Below are 16,393 nucleotides of genomic sequence, written 5' to 3'. Positions count from 1 at the left end.
GGAAAAACAAAGACTGAGATGAAAACAAACAACTACAGTATTTATTAATATTCATAAACAAATATAAAGCATAAAAGTATTAAATTTTAAAAGAGGGAGATATTTGAGGAAACAAAAGTCAACATTCATATATCTAACAAAGAACTGTTGATTCGGGTGGATTGGGATGGTTTGCTAAGGGATGAGAAAGAAAGTAGGAGAAACCAGATACCCCAGTTCCTAAGGCTGTTTTTTTTTTGTTGTTGTTAATGCATTAATTTTTTTTAACTGGAGGATAATTGCTTTACAATATTGTGCTGGTTTCTGCCATACATCAACATGAATCAGCCACAGGTATCCATATGACCCCTCCCTCTTGAACCTAAGGCTCTTTTGATAATCTAAATATCATCTTCAGCTACTAATTCCCAATTTATACCAATGACACAATGATTCTAGCTCCTCTTCCCTGTTACACCATGTGAACACTTAGAACTAGTGAGAAATAATTCATAAGGACTATTTCTTAAAAATTGAACATGTCCACAAAGAAATATGGGAAATAGAAAAGGTATGGTAAACTGTGGAGACAGCTAAGTAATTAGGTAAATTCATGTCTTTTAGCAAAGTAACTCACAGGAATGTTAGGAAGAGAGTTTACCTGAGAAAATGTTTCTTCTTTATCTTCAGGTAGAAATTGAGGTTCTGAAACAAAATCCTTTTTCTCACAGCTCTCCTGGCTGATGAGCGTGTCCGCGTAGTTCGGCTGCGGGAAGATCACGTGACTCCCCCGAGAGTCCGCCGTGAGCGAGACCTCGTGCGAATAGGTCTGCAGGAAAGCCCGCACCCCGTCCACGCCCACAAACTGAGACGCCGGCACGCCAGCCAACCCGCTGCCCGAAGCCTGGAACAGACGCGACGTGTGCCAGTGCCGCAGTCTGAGAGCCAGTAGCACAATGACAAAGGCGAGGAAGACACAGGAGACCGCGGCCACCGCCACCACCAGGTAGAGTGTGAGGCTTGAGTCGCCAGGGTCCACTGAGGGCTTCAGGCTGCCTAGGTCAGTCAGGATGTCTGGGATGCTGTCAGCCACAGCCACCGTGAGCGTGACGGTGGCCGAGAGAGGGGGCTGGCCGTGGTCCTGGACCGCCACCACCAGGCTCTGCTTGAGCGCATCTCTGTCCAGGAGGGCCCGCGCTGTGCGCACCTCGCCGGTGTGCAGCCCCACCGCGAAAAGCCCTGGCTCGCTGGCCTTGAGCAGGCGGTAGGACAGCCAGGCGTTCTGGCCTGAGTCTCTGTCCACTGCCACCACCTTGGTGACCAGGTAGCCAGGCTCTGCAGAGCGGGGTGCCAACTCCACACCCGTGGAACCATCCGTGGGGAGGGCAGGGTACAGAATCTCAGGTGTGTTGTCGTTCTGGTCCAGCACGAATATGTTCACAGACACGTTGGTGCTGAGGGGTGGATTCCCACCATCCTGTGCTGTAACCCATAACTGAAGTTCACAGAACTGCTCATAATCAAAGGAACGCAGTGCATAGAGGACACCGGTGTCAGAGTTGATGGAGATGTAGGAGGACAGGGGTGCACTCTGAAGGGTGTCCTCAGCCAAGCTATAAGTTACATGGGCATTGTCGTTGCTGTCGGGGTCACAGGCCATCACAGAAAAGATGGAGGCACCTCTGGGGTTGTTTTCAGGAATGTAGGCAGAATAGGATGTGTGGGGAAAGGTGGGAGGGTTGTCGTTGATGTCTGTCACCTGCAGCAAGATGTAAGCATCTGTGGATAGAGATGGGCTCCCTCCATCTTTAGCAGTTACAGTGATGTTGTAAGAGGAAAACTGTTCTCTGTCAAGGACTCTAGTTGTAACCAATCGGTGGTAACTGTCCACTGACCTTTCTAATTTGAAAGGAAGGTTCTCTGGGAGTGAACATGTGATAAATGCATTCTGCCCAGAGTCTCTGTCATGTACATTGAAAAGTGCGATTATGGTTCCTGGAGGAGAATCTTCAGGAACTGAACTTGTAGCAGATGTCATGTAGAATTCTGGGACATTGTCATTCACGTCCAGAACTGTGACAATGACCTTCATTCTGGTCAGAAGGCCCGGACCATCCTGAGCTTCAATATCAATTTCATGGAATTTGGCATCCTCATAATCTAGGCTTTTTATGATTGTTATTTCTCCAGATGATGACTTAAGCTCAAATACCTCTGAGGTTTCTTCAGGGTTTTTCTCCAGAAAATATGTCACCTGGGCATTGTATCCCTCATCTGCATCAGTGGCGGTCACTGTAAGTATCCGTGTGCCTACGGGAGTATCCTCTGGAACACTTACACGGTACTCGGGCTGTGTAAAAACAGGAGCGTTGTCGTTCACATCCAAGACCGTCACGCGGATGCGGGAGGTGCCAGATCTGATAGGGTCGCCCCCGTCCAAAGCCTTGAGAACGAGGTAGTGTACGGCCTCCTCCTCACGGTCGAGAGCGCGTCCCAGCACCAGCTCCGGGTACTTGTTACCATCCATCCCGCTTCGCACGTCCAGAGAGAAGTGGTCATTTGAATTAATTTCGTACTTTTGGAGAGTGTTCTCTCCGACGTCTGCATCATGCGCGCTCTTAAGAGGGATCCGGAATCCTGGCATAGTCGTTTCACTAATTTTTAGCTCCACTTCCTCTACTCCAAAGCGAGGGGCATTATCGTTAATATCTTTTATTTCCACTTCTACTGAATAAATACTCAATTTATCTTCCAGGAGTATGTTAAAACTCACCAGACACCGCGCACTCTGGGCGCAGAGCTCCTCCCGGTCTATCCTGCCCGCGGTGACCAAGCTGCCGTTTCGCGGGTTCAGAGCGAAGAGCTGCGTCCTACCTCTGGAGACGATGCGGGCTCCGCGCTCTGCCAGTGCCAGAGGCTCTAGCCCGAGATCCTTGGCAACACTGCCCACGAATGACCCTTTTTCTATCTCTTCTGGCACTGAATAGCGCATCTGCCCAGCTCCAACCTTCCACAGGGCCGCCCAAAGAAGGCACAGCAGTACAAACCTTCTGCGATGTGGCAAATTTAGCAGAGCCGCCATTTCTTGAGCTGCAGTCTTTTCTCCCAGGCAACTTCCGGCCTCCAGCTCGGGATTCCAATCTTTATTCCTCAGGGTCTGAGGTGACCAGCATTCACGGGACCCAGGTCTTTGTGGAGAGAACTAGTGGGCTGTTGCACTGAATTTCTTTGCCGCCCCGAACCTTGCGGGCCAAATGCCCAGCCCTTTGTGTTATGGAAATCGTAATGTTGGATTGGATGTCTCGGGGTTACTTCTTAGGTAGTCAACAGCGACGCCCAGAGGCCTAAGTAATTTCTGCATTCTCCCAGGCAAATCCAGTTACTTCGTGTTACTCCTGTCACTTTCAAGATGCTTTGAAGAATTGTACAGTTCTAAGATACCTGAGAGATTGCTCTTTCAAGTCAGGAGTCTTTTTTTTCCTTCAGAATGAATAAGAATGGTGTGAATGAATGTGATCTTTATAGTAGCAAGGAAAACACTGTTGAACTTTGGAGGCACTAATCAGGTAGCCTCTGCCCTTAGACCAAACATCTTCAACCTCTAATTCCATATTGGGAGAAAGTAAGATTAATCTAAAAACATTAGCTACATTATATTCTAATGTTATATATTTTAAATTTCTGTGCTTAATGGCTTAGTATTGAACTTCGAAACCTGTATTTTTTCCATAACCTGTATTTAAATTATTGAGTTATCAGACACTTAACTGAGTGACTAACCTTTGCCTGACACTTTGCCTGATTGATACTGTAGACAGAACTGGTGCACCTGATGAACACAGTCCCAGTTCTCAAGGGAATTTACATGATAAGGGAGGACACAGTAAACGGAGTGTTTTAATAGAGTATGACAACTGCTATGATGGTTGGAAACCCTGGGCAATGGGAAAATACATAGGAAGGATATTCAGCCTGGGTGGAAGGGGTGGTCAGAAAACACTTTTCAGGACAGGATTGAACCTGGATCCTAAAGGGTATGACTGAATCAAGAAAGAGGCTAGAGTAGCGTTCTAGAACTAAGGACTAACCAACTAGAATGCTTGGAGTGAGAGGCAGCAAAAACATGAAGGAAACTGAAGGTGGTTTGTTCTTTTTCCAAGACTGTTTTGGCTATTTGAGGTCCCTTGATACCCCACATGAATTTTGGGATAGACTTTTTTCTACTTATAAAAAAGGCATTGGATTTTGATAGCCATTGAATTGAATCTGTAGATTGCTTTGGATAGTTCTATAAGTTTTTGACAAATATTCTTTGTCAGTTTAAGTACATTTCCTTCAGTTTTCAGTTTGCTAAAAGATTTTAAACATGTGTTGAATGTTCTCAAGACCTTTATTATGCCTTTATTGAAATGAACAGCTTTTATCTTTAACCTTTTCATATGAAGTTTTATATTAGATTTTCTTACATTGGAATATTCTTGCATCCATAATTAATAAACTCCATTTAGTCACAAGTCACAGTAGATAGGACTTCGAATCAATTCTTCAGCAAGATTGCACACTTCTGGTCTCATTTCAGGCTTTTTGCCTTTTGAATTCTTCCCTGTTGAACTTTTTTCATTTTCAATCCATTTCTCTGAGAACACTGATGAAATATTTATTGGAAACAGTTCTTATCGACTCACCATGTTTTCTAGTAGAACCTCTATTTTGTTTCTTAAAACTTTTTCTTCAACACTCTTTTGATACTTTTGAGTCTCATTAAGTAACCACTTGACATCCCTTATTTGCAGTTTCTCTAAAGATTTTTCTGTTTCTTTGTCTTTGACAACATTTGGTTTTACACAGTATATTATTTCCCACTCATGCTTCTTGTTTCGTATTAAGCTGTTTTATTTTTTCCCAGGCTCACTTGCTTTTCCTTTTCTTTTTCCAGGTCTTTGGTCTATAATCAGAATTTGGGGTCTTCTTTTAAGATCTCTAAAATGAATTTTAGTCTTGCTATCTGCCTAGCCAATATTAGTCCCAGCACTTAACTTGACAGAAGATTCAATTTCTCTCCATTAGTGTCAGCTTCTGTTGCTTCGCCATCAGAATTCTCCCTGGTTTGCATTTCAATAATTTATACTCTGTTCCCTTTCTTGTTATTTTCTTTATACTGATATTATATTTCTTGCTTTATTTCTTGATTGTTGAGCTAACTTCACTAATTTTAATACTTTGTTTTTTGAAATTCTTATGGTTGCCTATAAACTTAACCCTAAATATCTTTTAGAGGCATTCCACAATTTTAATAAATAATATTTTAATTTTTGAATTTTTATTTCCATTGTGATTTTTAAAATCCAATAGTAGTTTAGTGGTATAGATTTAAATGCTCATTTTGTTTTCTTTTTAAAGTATTTGCTTTGTGATTTTTCCAGCTTTACAATTTTAAATAAAATTTTAAGATACTTAAAGTGTACAACATGATAATTTGATATATATACAAACTGTGAAAGGATTCTTCCTACTGAGCTAATAATACATTCATCACTTCGCATACTTACCTTTGTGTGTGAGAGAGAGAATTAAATTACACTCTTAGCAAATTTCTATTATACAATATAATGTTATCAACTATAGTCTCCACTCTATATATTGGGTCCTACAGCCTTATTCTTCTTACAATGCAAGGTCTGTACCTTTTTATTATTAATAACTCTCCCCTATCCCCCTACTACCCACTTTGTGATTTAAGCACATGTTATAAAGCACGTATATTATTGGTACTTTGAAATTTTCTCTGCCACCTTTTGTGCATGTGATGATTATGTATTAAATTGTTGTAGAAGGAAATGGCAACCCACTCCAGTGTTCTTGCCTGGAGAATCCCAGGGATGGGGGAGCCTGGTGGGCTGCCGTCTCTGGGGTCACACAGAGTTGGACATGCCTGAAGCGACTTAGCAGCAGCAGCAGCAGCAGCAGATTCTCCATATTTTCATATAAAAATGGTCATTCTATATTTGTTGTGTATAAGATTGTATACAGATTTGTCCAATCAAGGTAAGTCCAAGACCAGAATTCCCACTTTAGTGTTAGCCTGGCTCACCACTTTCTGTCCCATCTTTGGTCCATTTATTTATTTTTATTTTTGCCTTATTATGCTTTTGCTTTTTTCATTTTATATTTTATGTATTTCTTTAATTTATTGGAACTGAGTATTTTAAAGCATGGACTTATGATGCATTTCTTGTGAAGAGCTAATACATTAAAGTGGAATATATATTTAATTTTTGTTAGTTGTTTACATTACAGGCATAATATACAAGTCAGGAGGCTTCAAACTATTTCTCACATTGCAGAGGAAATTTTCTGTCGTCCATTTTATTACTTCATTTTGTAACTTACTTAAACATTTGGTGTATTCTTAAGTGTGCATAAAACATATATAAATAAACCAGTAAACAAAGGGATAAGATATTCAACAATAGTTTAGATTTTCAGGTTACCTAAATTTCCATAATTTTATGTTAACACAACTTAAAATACTACTTTAGACAATCTTTACCTCTTCAAATATTCCCAAATAAAACAGCACCCCAATAGATGACATATACATTAAATTTAGGAGTAGATGAGGAGATAATTATAATCTAAGGATATCCAAAAACAGAATCAGTCACATAAATATTTGTAGACCTAGTCAAACTCTATCATTGTCAGATAAGAGCATGGTAAAGAAAAAATTACTTGGCCAGAAGCAAGCAAGAAAACATTAGAAGCCAAATCTCTTTGTTTCTGATGCAATGCTCTTTCCACAACTCTGTCCCAACCAACTACATTATGATTAATTAGGATCTCCTTTTCAATGAAAAAAACAATTATACTTGGATAGAAACACTTAATTATGATTTCCCATGATCTGTAAATATAAACACAAAGACAAACACAAAGATGGGAAATAGAGACTTTTTAGCAGTAAAGAATGAAAGCAAGTAAGTAAACACAGAAATTATCTTTATCTAGATAAATTTACTACAAAAGATTTACCTGAGAAAATGTTTCCTTTTTGTCTTCAAGTAAAGACTGGGGTACTGACAAAAAATCTTTTTTCTCACTGCTCTCCTGACTGATGAGCGTGTCGGCGTAGTTCGGCTGCGGGAAGATCACGTGACTCCCCCGAGAGTCCGCGGTGAGCGAGACCTCGTGCGAATAGGTCTGCAGGAAAGCCCGCACCCCGTCCACACCCAGAAAGTGAGAGGTGGGCAAGCCCGCCAATACACTTGCTGAAGTCTGCGCACGCAGTCTGTGCCAGTGTCGCAATCTGAGCACCAGCAACGCGATGACAAAGGCGAGGAAGACGCAGGAGACCGCGGCCACAGCCACTACCAAGTGCAGCATGAAGCTGGAGTTGTCCCGGTGGGAGGAAGTTTCAATGCTGTCCAAGTCGGCCAGCACTTCTGGAATGCTGTCAGCAACAGCCACAGTGAACGTGATGGTGGCCGACAGAGGGGGCTGGCCGTGGTCCTGGACCGCCACCACCAGGCTCTGCTTGAGCGCGTCTCTGTCTAGCAGGGCCCGCGCTGTGCGCACCTCGCCCGTGTGCAGCCCCACCGCGAAGAGTCCCGGCTCGCTGGCCTTGAGTAGGCGGTAAGATAGCCAGGAGTTCTGGCCAGAGTCTCTGTCCACTGCCACCACCTTGGTAACAAGGTAGCCTGGTTCTGCAGAGCGGGGTGCCAGCTCCACACCAGTGGAACCATCCGTGGGGAGTGCAGGATACAGGATTTCAGGTGTGTTGTCGTTCTGGTCCAGCACAAATATGCTCACAGACACGTTGCTACTAAGTGGTGGGTCCCCGCTGTCACGAGCCATCAATCTCAACTGCAGGTCCTGGAACTGCTCATAGTCAAATGATCGCAAGGCATATAGGACTCCAGTGTCTGAGTTGACGGAGACATAGGAGGATAGAGGCACTCCTTGGATGGTATCCTCCACCAGGGAATAAGCGACCTGTGCATTCTCATTACTGTCGGCATCATGGGCTGTCACGCAGAAAATGGAGGCACCTGTGGGGTTGTTTTCTAGAATGTAGGTGGAGTAGAAGTCCTGGGGGAAGACAGGGGGGTTGTCGTTGACATCTGTCACTTGCAGTGAAATGTGTGTTTCAGTAGATAGAGTCGGAGTTCCCTGATCTGTTGCTGTTACTGTAATGTTGTACTGGGAGGTAAGTTCTCTATCCATTGTTTTTTCTGTCACCAAACGGTAATAATTATCATCTAACTTTTCTAATTTAAAGGGTAGATTTCCAGAAATGGAACATGAAGTGTGACCATTGTCTCCGGAGTCCTGGTCATGCACACTGATAAGAGCAATTGTGGCCCCAGGAGGAAAGTTTTCTGGGACTGAAGTAGTGACAGAGGTGATGGTTACCTCTGGGGCATTATCATTTATGTCCAGAACTTTGACCAGCACCTTAGCTCTGGCCATGAGGCCTGCACCATCCTGAGCTTGAATTTCCATTGGATAAATTGTGTATTCTTCAAAATCCAGAGGTTCTTGACTTGTTATTTCTCCCGTGTTAGAATCCAAGTGAAATATTTGTGCCATTTTTTGGTCTATATTATGAAATGAATATGTTACTTCCCCATTGGCACCTTCATCTGGGTCTGTGGCTTCTACCATGAGCAGCCGAGTGCCCAAAGGCACGTTCTCGGGTACACTCGTGTGGTACACTGCTTGTGTAAACGCTGGAGGGTTGTCATTTACATCCACCACCTGAACCCGAATTCGGAGGGTTCCTGAACGGGCTGGATTGCCCCCATCAAAAGCAGTGAGGAGGAAGTGATGGACAGCTTCTTCTTCCCTGTCTAGGGGACTCTGCAGCACCATCTCCGGCTGTTGGGACCCATCAGATCCCTGTTGAGCATCCAGGGAGAAATGAGGGGTGGAGCTGAGCTGATAGCTCTGGAGCGAATTCATACCCACATCAAGGTCTTGCCCAGAAGGCAGGGGGATCCTGGTACCTGGAGCAGTTATTTCATTCATTTTAAATTCCACTTCTTCTAACTGGAATTCGGGAGTGTTGTCATTAATATCAATTATTTCCACTTCAACAGGGAAAAGCTTCATTTTATCCTCTACTAAGACGTTAAAACTCACCAGACACCGCGCGTTCTGAGCGCAGAGCTCTTCCCGGTCTATCCTGCCCGCGGTGACCAAGCTGCCGCTTCGCGGGTTCAGAGCAAAGAGCTGCTTCCTACCTCTGGAGACGATTCGGACTTGGCGCTCCATCAGCTCCTGGGGTTGTAGCCCCAGATCCTTGGCGATGTTGCCCACAAAGAAACCTTTGTCTGTCTCTTCTGACACCGAGTAGCGGATCTTCCCAGCCTGGGCTTCCAACAACAGCCCCAGAAAAAGGTACAGTAGGACCAGCCTGCGGCAGCCGAGCACCTTCACTCGAATCGCCATTGCTCTCTTGCTTCGTATTCTCTCAGTCCAGCACCAAGAGTAGTGTTTCCCTGTTCTCTGAGTCTAAACAGAATTTTCAGGAGAATTCAGAGCAGAAAGTGGTCCAGAAGTATGATCAGGGCAGCCTCAGAAAGACTTTTCAATCCGGCAGTGATGGTGGTTCAAGAAGTCCCCCTCCCGCCCTGGGTGTATGCGTGCTGCCTTCATCTTCCAGACTGGTGAACAGCGGCACCCAGAGTCCTAACCAGTTACTGCACTCCAAGATAATACTTGAACTTTCTCTTCTCATTCAGCTGATCTACGTTTCCTTAAGTCTTAGTTTATTGTCAAGAAACTCGCTAAGCATAATACATTAACACTATGAAAAGGAGAAACTACTATGTTCATTAATTAATTACATCTACTTACTGCTAAATTGTAACATACAGTAGAATCCAAGCTCTGTTGGATATTCCAGTAGTATTCCCAAACTACCTGGGAATTCCCAAGCATTCCCTGTTTGCTATTCGGGAAATAACACAAAGGAGACTAATCATCCCTCCACCTCTGGAGTGTATGTTGACCGCCTGGTCATCTCACAGGCCATAGAGAAGAGTAATTGCCCTTTGACTAGAGGATGAAAAAAAAATTAAAAGGAAAAATAAATTTTCAGAGTGTAAGCAAGACTTTAATACATCAGACTGTCCTACCTCCTATATGTTGTGCTCTGAATATTTAGCAGAAATCTTGGGAGTTTTGAAGGACATATTTTTTACTCCATCCTATTTTTCTTTTACTGTAGTATCTATGTATTATGTGGATTTAAAAATACCTTTAATATGGAATTTAAAAAGACCTTTAACTCAGCTGAAAGTAATATATTTTGAATAAAATAACATTGGGCTGGGACTTCCCTGGCAGTCCAATGATTAAGACTCTGTAAAAAAAAAAAAAAAAAAGAGAGAGACTGTGCAAGGGACATGGATTCGATCCCTGGTCCAGGCACTAAGAGTTGTGGCCAAAAACCCAAACCAAACCAAACAAAAAACACTGGGTTCTTGACATTCCATTGGAAAAATGTCACATGAATATCTAATTTAGACTTTAAGAGACACAAGAGGCAGTGATATTATTTTTCAAAACTGAAAATAAAAATGCCACATCTTTATTTTTAGTCTATATTAGAATAACATGTATTTTCCTACATCCACACTTAATACATTCTCCAAAAGAAGTTGGTTTTCTAAAATAGCAAGATTTTAAAACTATACTGCCTTCCTTCTTTTACTCATTGCAAAATTAGTAAATGGTTACTAACTAAAATGTCTCAGACTTAGTGTCATTTATTTAAACTTACACAGAAGTTAGGAAAGAATGATCTCTGCATTCTAGAGGTTGACATTTTTCAGGAACAAATTGGGCTAGATATTGGCAGCCAACCCATGGACACCATGACTAAGAAGGGTCTGGAAAATGATGAAAGAAAGGAAACAAAGGCCAGAATAGTTCTTGGGAGAGACAATCTATGTTCTTATATAACCAAATCTACAATTTTCCACTTCTCAAAGACAAGTATAATGGAGCCCAAGAGCAGAAACTTAAAGATGCCGTGAACTTCCTTCAATATTTCGAAGATAGAACTCTTCAGCAGGAAACATAACTTCTCAGACCATACATTAATAGGCACAAAATTTTGCCCAAAGGAATTTTCTGGCTAATGAAACAAATCAAAATATTCATAGAAACTAGCAAGTGAATTTGTAGAGCTCCCCTCACCTCTAAAGACAACAAAAGTAAGCAGAACTGCTTACAGCAGGATATTTATGAAGTAAAAGTGTTAAAATTCACACGTATACATTTGAATCCAATGTAATATTTAAGGCTTCACTGATGGTACTACAGAAACTATCCAGTTAAAAGGTTTCCAAGTTAATTTGAAGAAATTAAGATTGCAAGATCTGAAGTCAAGCCATAAATTGACAGTAAGAATAGGGCAAATCTCTCCTGCTAAAGTGGGAGCAACTCCAAATCCAGGCTTGGACCAGGCTGAAAGCAGGGCTGGAAGAGCAGTGCAGGCACTGGGCTATGGCCAGAGTCACTGTAGGAAGAAGAGCATGGAGATCAAGGCCAAAAGGCCATAACCAGGTAAAACTGCAGCTCTGGTAGGAGGTGCCAGGTGGTCATGGAAGTCTGTCCATAGCTCCTGCAAAGACCAGCGGCAGTGTGACGAATATTGTCATTGAGCACAGTGACCAGCAAGTCCCCAAGAGCAACATCCCTGTCATCCATAGTGCCCCAGTGGGCATCTGACTCTTGGGCATCCTCAGGTTGAAGAGTCAGATCAGGTGGTCTGAAGCACCTGCAGGACAGGCAGGTGTTGTGCCCAGTCAGTGTCCATCTTGGCGACCAGGTAGTCCGGCTGCACAGTAAGCAGTGCCCCACTGAAGAGGGACACAACTTCCAGGTGCAACTCCTGGCATAGCGAGTGTTCTTTAAGTTTTGGCAGTGGTAGTCCACTATTACAGGCTGACTCAGGATGTCACTGAGCCCTGGTCGAGGGGCATAGCGTCAGCTCAAAGGTAGGCTGCATTGAACACCATTGTGCTCTACACTCGCTGACATGTCAGACAACAGCACCAGGTCACTGGTCAGGAAAAACAGGATGTACTTAGAGCACCAAATTTGAGTTGGAAGCACTAAAGTGTGCAATGGGCAGCACTAAAGGGTGCTGGGTGAGTGCTTGCAGTCTCCTGGACCATACAGTAGACCTGTTGGAAAACTAGAGCGTTTTTGCTGATGTGGGTTATATTCAGGCTGATGCTTGTGTGGGAGGAGAGGGACAGCTTGTCCTTGTCAGTTACCTCATAATTCCAAGTCAGCCCCCAGTTTAGAACTTCATCTGCCAGTGGTTTAAAAGAATTACTAATTCTCATTGGTGAATTGTTTGGCTCTCTGTTTATTACTCTCTATATCTTTCACTGCTCTTTTCAAGCAAGTCTCTGAGTCCTGTTGTTTTGATTACACCAACTATAGTTCTTATCTCTAATAGGACTAAACATCCAGCTGAAAGTCACCTGCACTGCATTATAGTTCTCAACCCCATTTCAACCAGGATTGTGAAAAAGGCCCTTAACTGTCCCCAGTCTTCTCTTCTATGCTGTGATGTAACTGTCATTCTTCAAAGTCAAAGACAGTGCCGTCATTATGGAATATATTCTGTATGCCTGGTGAGACTGTGAAAAGTGGAGAACTCTACCTTAAGGGTGTCATCTAGGTCTGCAGGGATCATCTGAAGAACGCAGACAAGGAGGTTCTCTGGCAGACAGACTGCTGTACTCTTGTAGCTCAGTATGGGAGGACTGGCTTTGGCATCCAAGACCTGCATCTTCCCCTGAATCTTCTCTAACCACTAAGTGATGACAGCTCTGCTACACTGGTCCAGATTTTCCCAATAAATAACCAGAGAGTTTACTGCCCCAGTGTTCTCTTTTACTTTTGGCAGTAAGAGAGCTGTCTAACTGAAACTAATCTGATAAACTTGTAGAGAATTATTTGCGGCATCTGTATCTACTGCAGTTTGGAAGTAAACTTTGCTCCTATTAAGATATTTTCCAGAATTTGCAATACAAAATGGCTGTGCTCAAAGCCATATGTTATTTATATCTAGGGTAAATTGTTGTTGGTTAGTTGCTAAGTCGTGTCTTACTCTTTTGCAACCCCATGGACTATCTCCCACCAGGCTCCTCTGTCCATGGTATTTCCCAGGCAAGGATACTGGAGTGTGTTGCCATTTCCTTCTCCAGGGGATCGCTTCAACCCAGGGATCGAACCTGAGCCTCCTGCATTGGCAAGCAGATTGTTTACCATTGAGCCACCACGGAAGCCCTACTTTAATAGAAATAGTTTACATAAAATATATAAATATATAAAATATAAATATAAAATATTTATATAACTACTTTTATTATGTAAAATAATTTCCAGTGAAGGTTTCAGAATTCAAGGGTCCTAGGGACTCCCTTTGGCCTATTGGCTACATCTATCCTGTCATTCTTTTGCTCCTCCCTGCTCCTTGCTCAGCACTCACCCATGGTTCTGGTCACCGAGAGGTAGATCTTTGGCGCGAATCCCCACTTTTAAATCCTTGGCTACGTCTCCCGGAAGGAATCTCACAGTGCCTCTTCTGCGCAGTTCACTAAGTTGAACAAAGACATCGGGAAAGAAAGAGCGCTTCCTTCGCTCCCGTGTCTTCCCTGTAAGGAGACTTCCATCTCTTCTTGATGCTGCTTTGTAGGTCTGAATACACCTCACTACAGCTGCTCCTCGGATTACCAAAGTGCGCTGGAAAGAAAAGGCAGCGGCTCTTTCTCACCTTCTAGACCCAGATATCTGGAGCAGATTGCGGGAGAGATGGTGTGCAGTCTGCTCCTGGTGCATTTCTCAAAAGTCTGCGGACATTGCTGCGTCAGAATCGCTAGTGGATCCCTTTGTTTCACTCCAGCCACGGATTGGCCGACAGCGGCACCCAGAGGTCCAGTAGGATATCTACCGCTTGTTATTTCTGAAAGTCCTCCTTTATTTCCGGGATTTATTTTAAAATACCAGTTGGTTCAGTATAAAGGCTACCGGTCACTATTTCTTTTTGATAAAATATCAATAAAATGGTATTTCTACAAAATTTAAAACAAATGTTTAAATTTATTAAAATTCACATCAGCTTAAAATTCTTACACAATTTCCCTCTTGACATTTTCTTTTGAAGAATACTACTGAAGTTTCTTTTTCTTAAACATTTTTTACTCAAGAAATTATCCATTGTAAAAACAATTTTACATTAGAAAAGGAAATTCTCACTGTATATTCTATAATATAAAAGAAATCACCACTATAAAAAGTAGAAAATATCAACAAAAAATTTAAAGTATCAGTAATTGCATTATTCAATTATGATTTTACATAAAACAAAATTTACCAACATAACCATTTTAAGTGTACAGTTTAGTAGTATTAAGTACATTCATAGTGTCATGCAACTATCACAATTATCCATCTCTGGAATTCTTTTTTATCTCATAAAACTGAAACCATCTACCCATTAAATGGTAATTCCTCATTCTCCTCTTTCTCCAGCCCTTGGCAAACATCATTCTACTTGCTGTCTCTATGATTTTGACTATTCTAAATAACTCATATAAGTGGAATCATACAGTATTTGTCTTTTTTTTTACTTGCTTATTTTACATAGCATAATATCCTCAAAGTTCATCCATGTTGCATTATTATATCAGAATTTCCTTCCTTTTTAAAAAGAGAATGAGGTTCCTAAAAAAATTAAAAACAGAACTACCACATGATGCAGAAATTCCATTTCTGGGTATGTTTCTGAAAATAACAATAATAACAATAACAACACTAATTTGGAAAGATTAAGCACCGCTATGTTCACTGCAGCACCATTCACAACAACCAAGATATGGACGCAACCTAATTGTCCAACAATAAATGAATGGATAAATAAGAAGTGGTGTACATATATGTACATATGGCATATGTATACTGCCATAAATAAGAACAAAATCTTGGGCTTTCCTGGTGGTCCAGTGGTTAAGAATCATCTTATAGTGCAAGGGACACCATTCCATCTCTAGTCCCAGAAGATCCCACATGCTCTGCAGCAACTAAGCCCATGTGCCACAACTACTGAAGCCCTTGAACATGCTCCACAATAAAAGAAGCCAGGGAAATGAGAAGCTTGTGCACCGCAACAAAGTTTTGCTCCCCAAACTAGAGAAAGCCCAAGTGCAGCAATGAAGAGTCACCACAGGTAAAAAATAAAATAAATAAATAAATCTTTTAAAAAAATCTTGCCATTTGCTACAACATGGATGGACATAGAGGATATAATGCTAAGTGAAGTAAGTCAAACAGAAGAAGACAAATCCCATATGATTTCACTTATATGGGGAACCGAAAAAAGAAAAACATAAAACAAACAGATGCATAGATACAAAGAACAATCAGGTGGCTGTCACAAGGGTGTGGGGATGAGTGAAATAGGTGAGGAATATTAAGAGGTACAAACTTCCAGTTACAAAATAAATGAGTCACAAGGATGAAATCGATAGCATGGGGAATACAGTATAGTCAATAAAATCATAATAACTTTGTATGGTGACAGATGGCAACTAGACTTACAGTGGTCGTGATTATTTTGTAATGTACAAAAATACTGAATGACTATGTTGTACACCTGCAACTAATATAGTGTTGTAGGTCAGAGGGCAGACACTGAAACTATAATCACAGATAACTAGTCAATCTGATCACATGGACCACAGCCTTGTCTAACTCAATGAAACTAAGCCATGCCGTGTGGGGCCACCCAAGACGGGTGGGTCACGGTGGAGAGGTCTGGCAGAATGTGATCCACTGGAGAAGGGAATGGCAAACCACTTCAGTATTCTTGCCTTGAGAACCCCATGAACACTACAAAAAGGCAAAATGATAGGATACTGAAAGAGGAACTCCCCAGGTCAGTAGGTACCCAATATGCTACTGAAGATCAGTGGAGAAATAACTCCAGAAAGAAAGAAGGGATGGAGCCAAAGCAAAAAGAATACCCAGCTGTGGATGTGACTGGTGATAGAAGCAAGGTCTGATGCTGTAAAGAGCAATATTGCATAGGAACCTGGAATGTTAGGTCCATGAATCAAGGCAAATTGGAAGTGGTCATACAGGAGATGGCAAGAGTGAACATCGACATTCTAGGAATCAGCGAACTAAAATGGACTGGAATGGGTGAATTTAACTCAGATGACCATTATATCTACAACTGTGGGCAGGAATCCCTTAGAAGAAATGGAGTAGCCATCATGGTCAACAAAAGAGTCCGAAATGCAGTACTTGAATGCAATCTCAAAAATGACAGAATGATCTCTGTTCGTTTTCAAGGCAAACCATTCAATATCATAGCAATCCAAGCCTA

The 16,393-nt window shown here is 42.1% G+C and overlaps 1 protein-coding gene across 3 annotated transcripts in view; it reads right to left on the bottom strand.

Moving 5' to 3' along the window:
* Positions 1-15,882, bottom strand: part of LOC133251387 (protocadherin gamma-C4) — a 186,900-nt gene extending 171,018 nt beyond the window's left edge. Inside the window, exons 1-3 of one of the 3 annotated variants that reach the window (XM_061423772.1) lie at positions 13,496-15,882; positions 7,012-13,247; positions 3,059-3,459 (exon numbers count right to left, since the gene is read on the bottom strand). In XM_061423772.1, the coding sequence (XP_061279756.1) occupies positions 3,442-3,459; positions 7,012-9,429 (2,436 nt within the window). In that variant the 5' untranslated portion in view covers positions 9,430-13,247; positions 13,496-15,882 and the 3' untranslated portion in view covers positions 3,059-3,441. Of the gene's footprint in view, positions 1-640; positions 3,460-7,011; positions 13,248-13,495 lie in introns of those variants that run through there. The other 2 variants (XM_061423764.1, XM_061423757.1) reach the window with 2 other exon arrangements.
* Between the last annotated feature and the right edge of the window lie 511 nt (positions 15,883-16,393).

The sequence above is a fragment of the Bos javanicus genome, chromosome 7 (genome assembly GCF_032452875.1).
Source record: "Bos javanicus breed banteng chromosome 7, ARS-OSU_banteng_1.0, whole genome shotgun sequence".
NCBI lineage: Eukaryota > Metazoa > Chordata > Mammalia > Artiodactyla > Bovidae > Bos > Bos javanicus.
The sequence above is the reverse complement of the archived record's forward strand: the minus strand, read 5'-3'. Positions and strand labels throughout refer to the sequence as shown.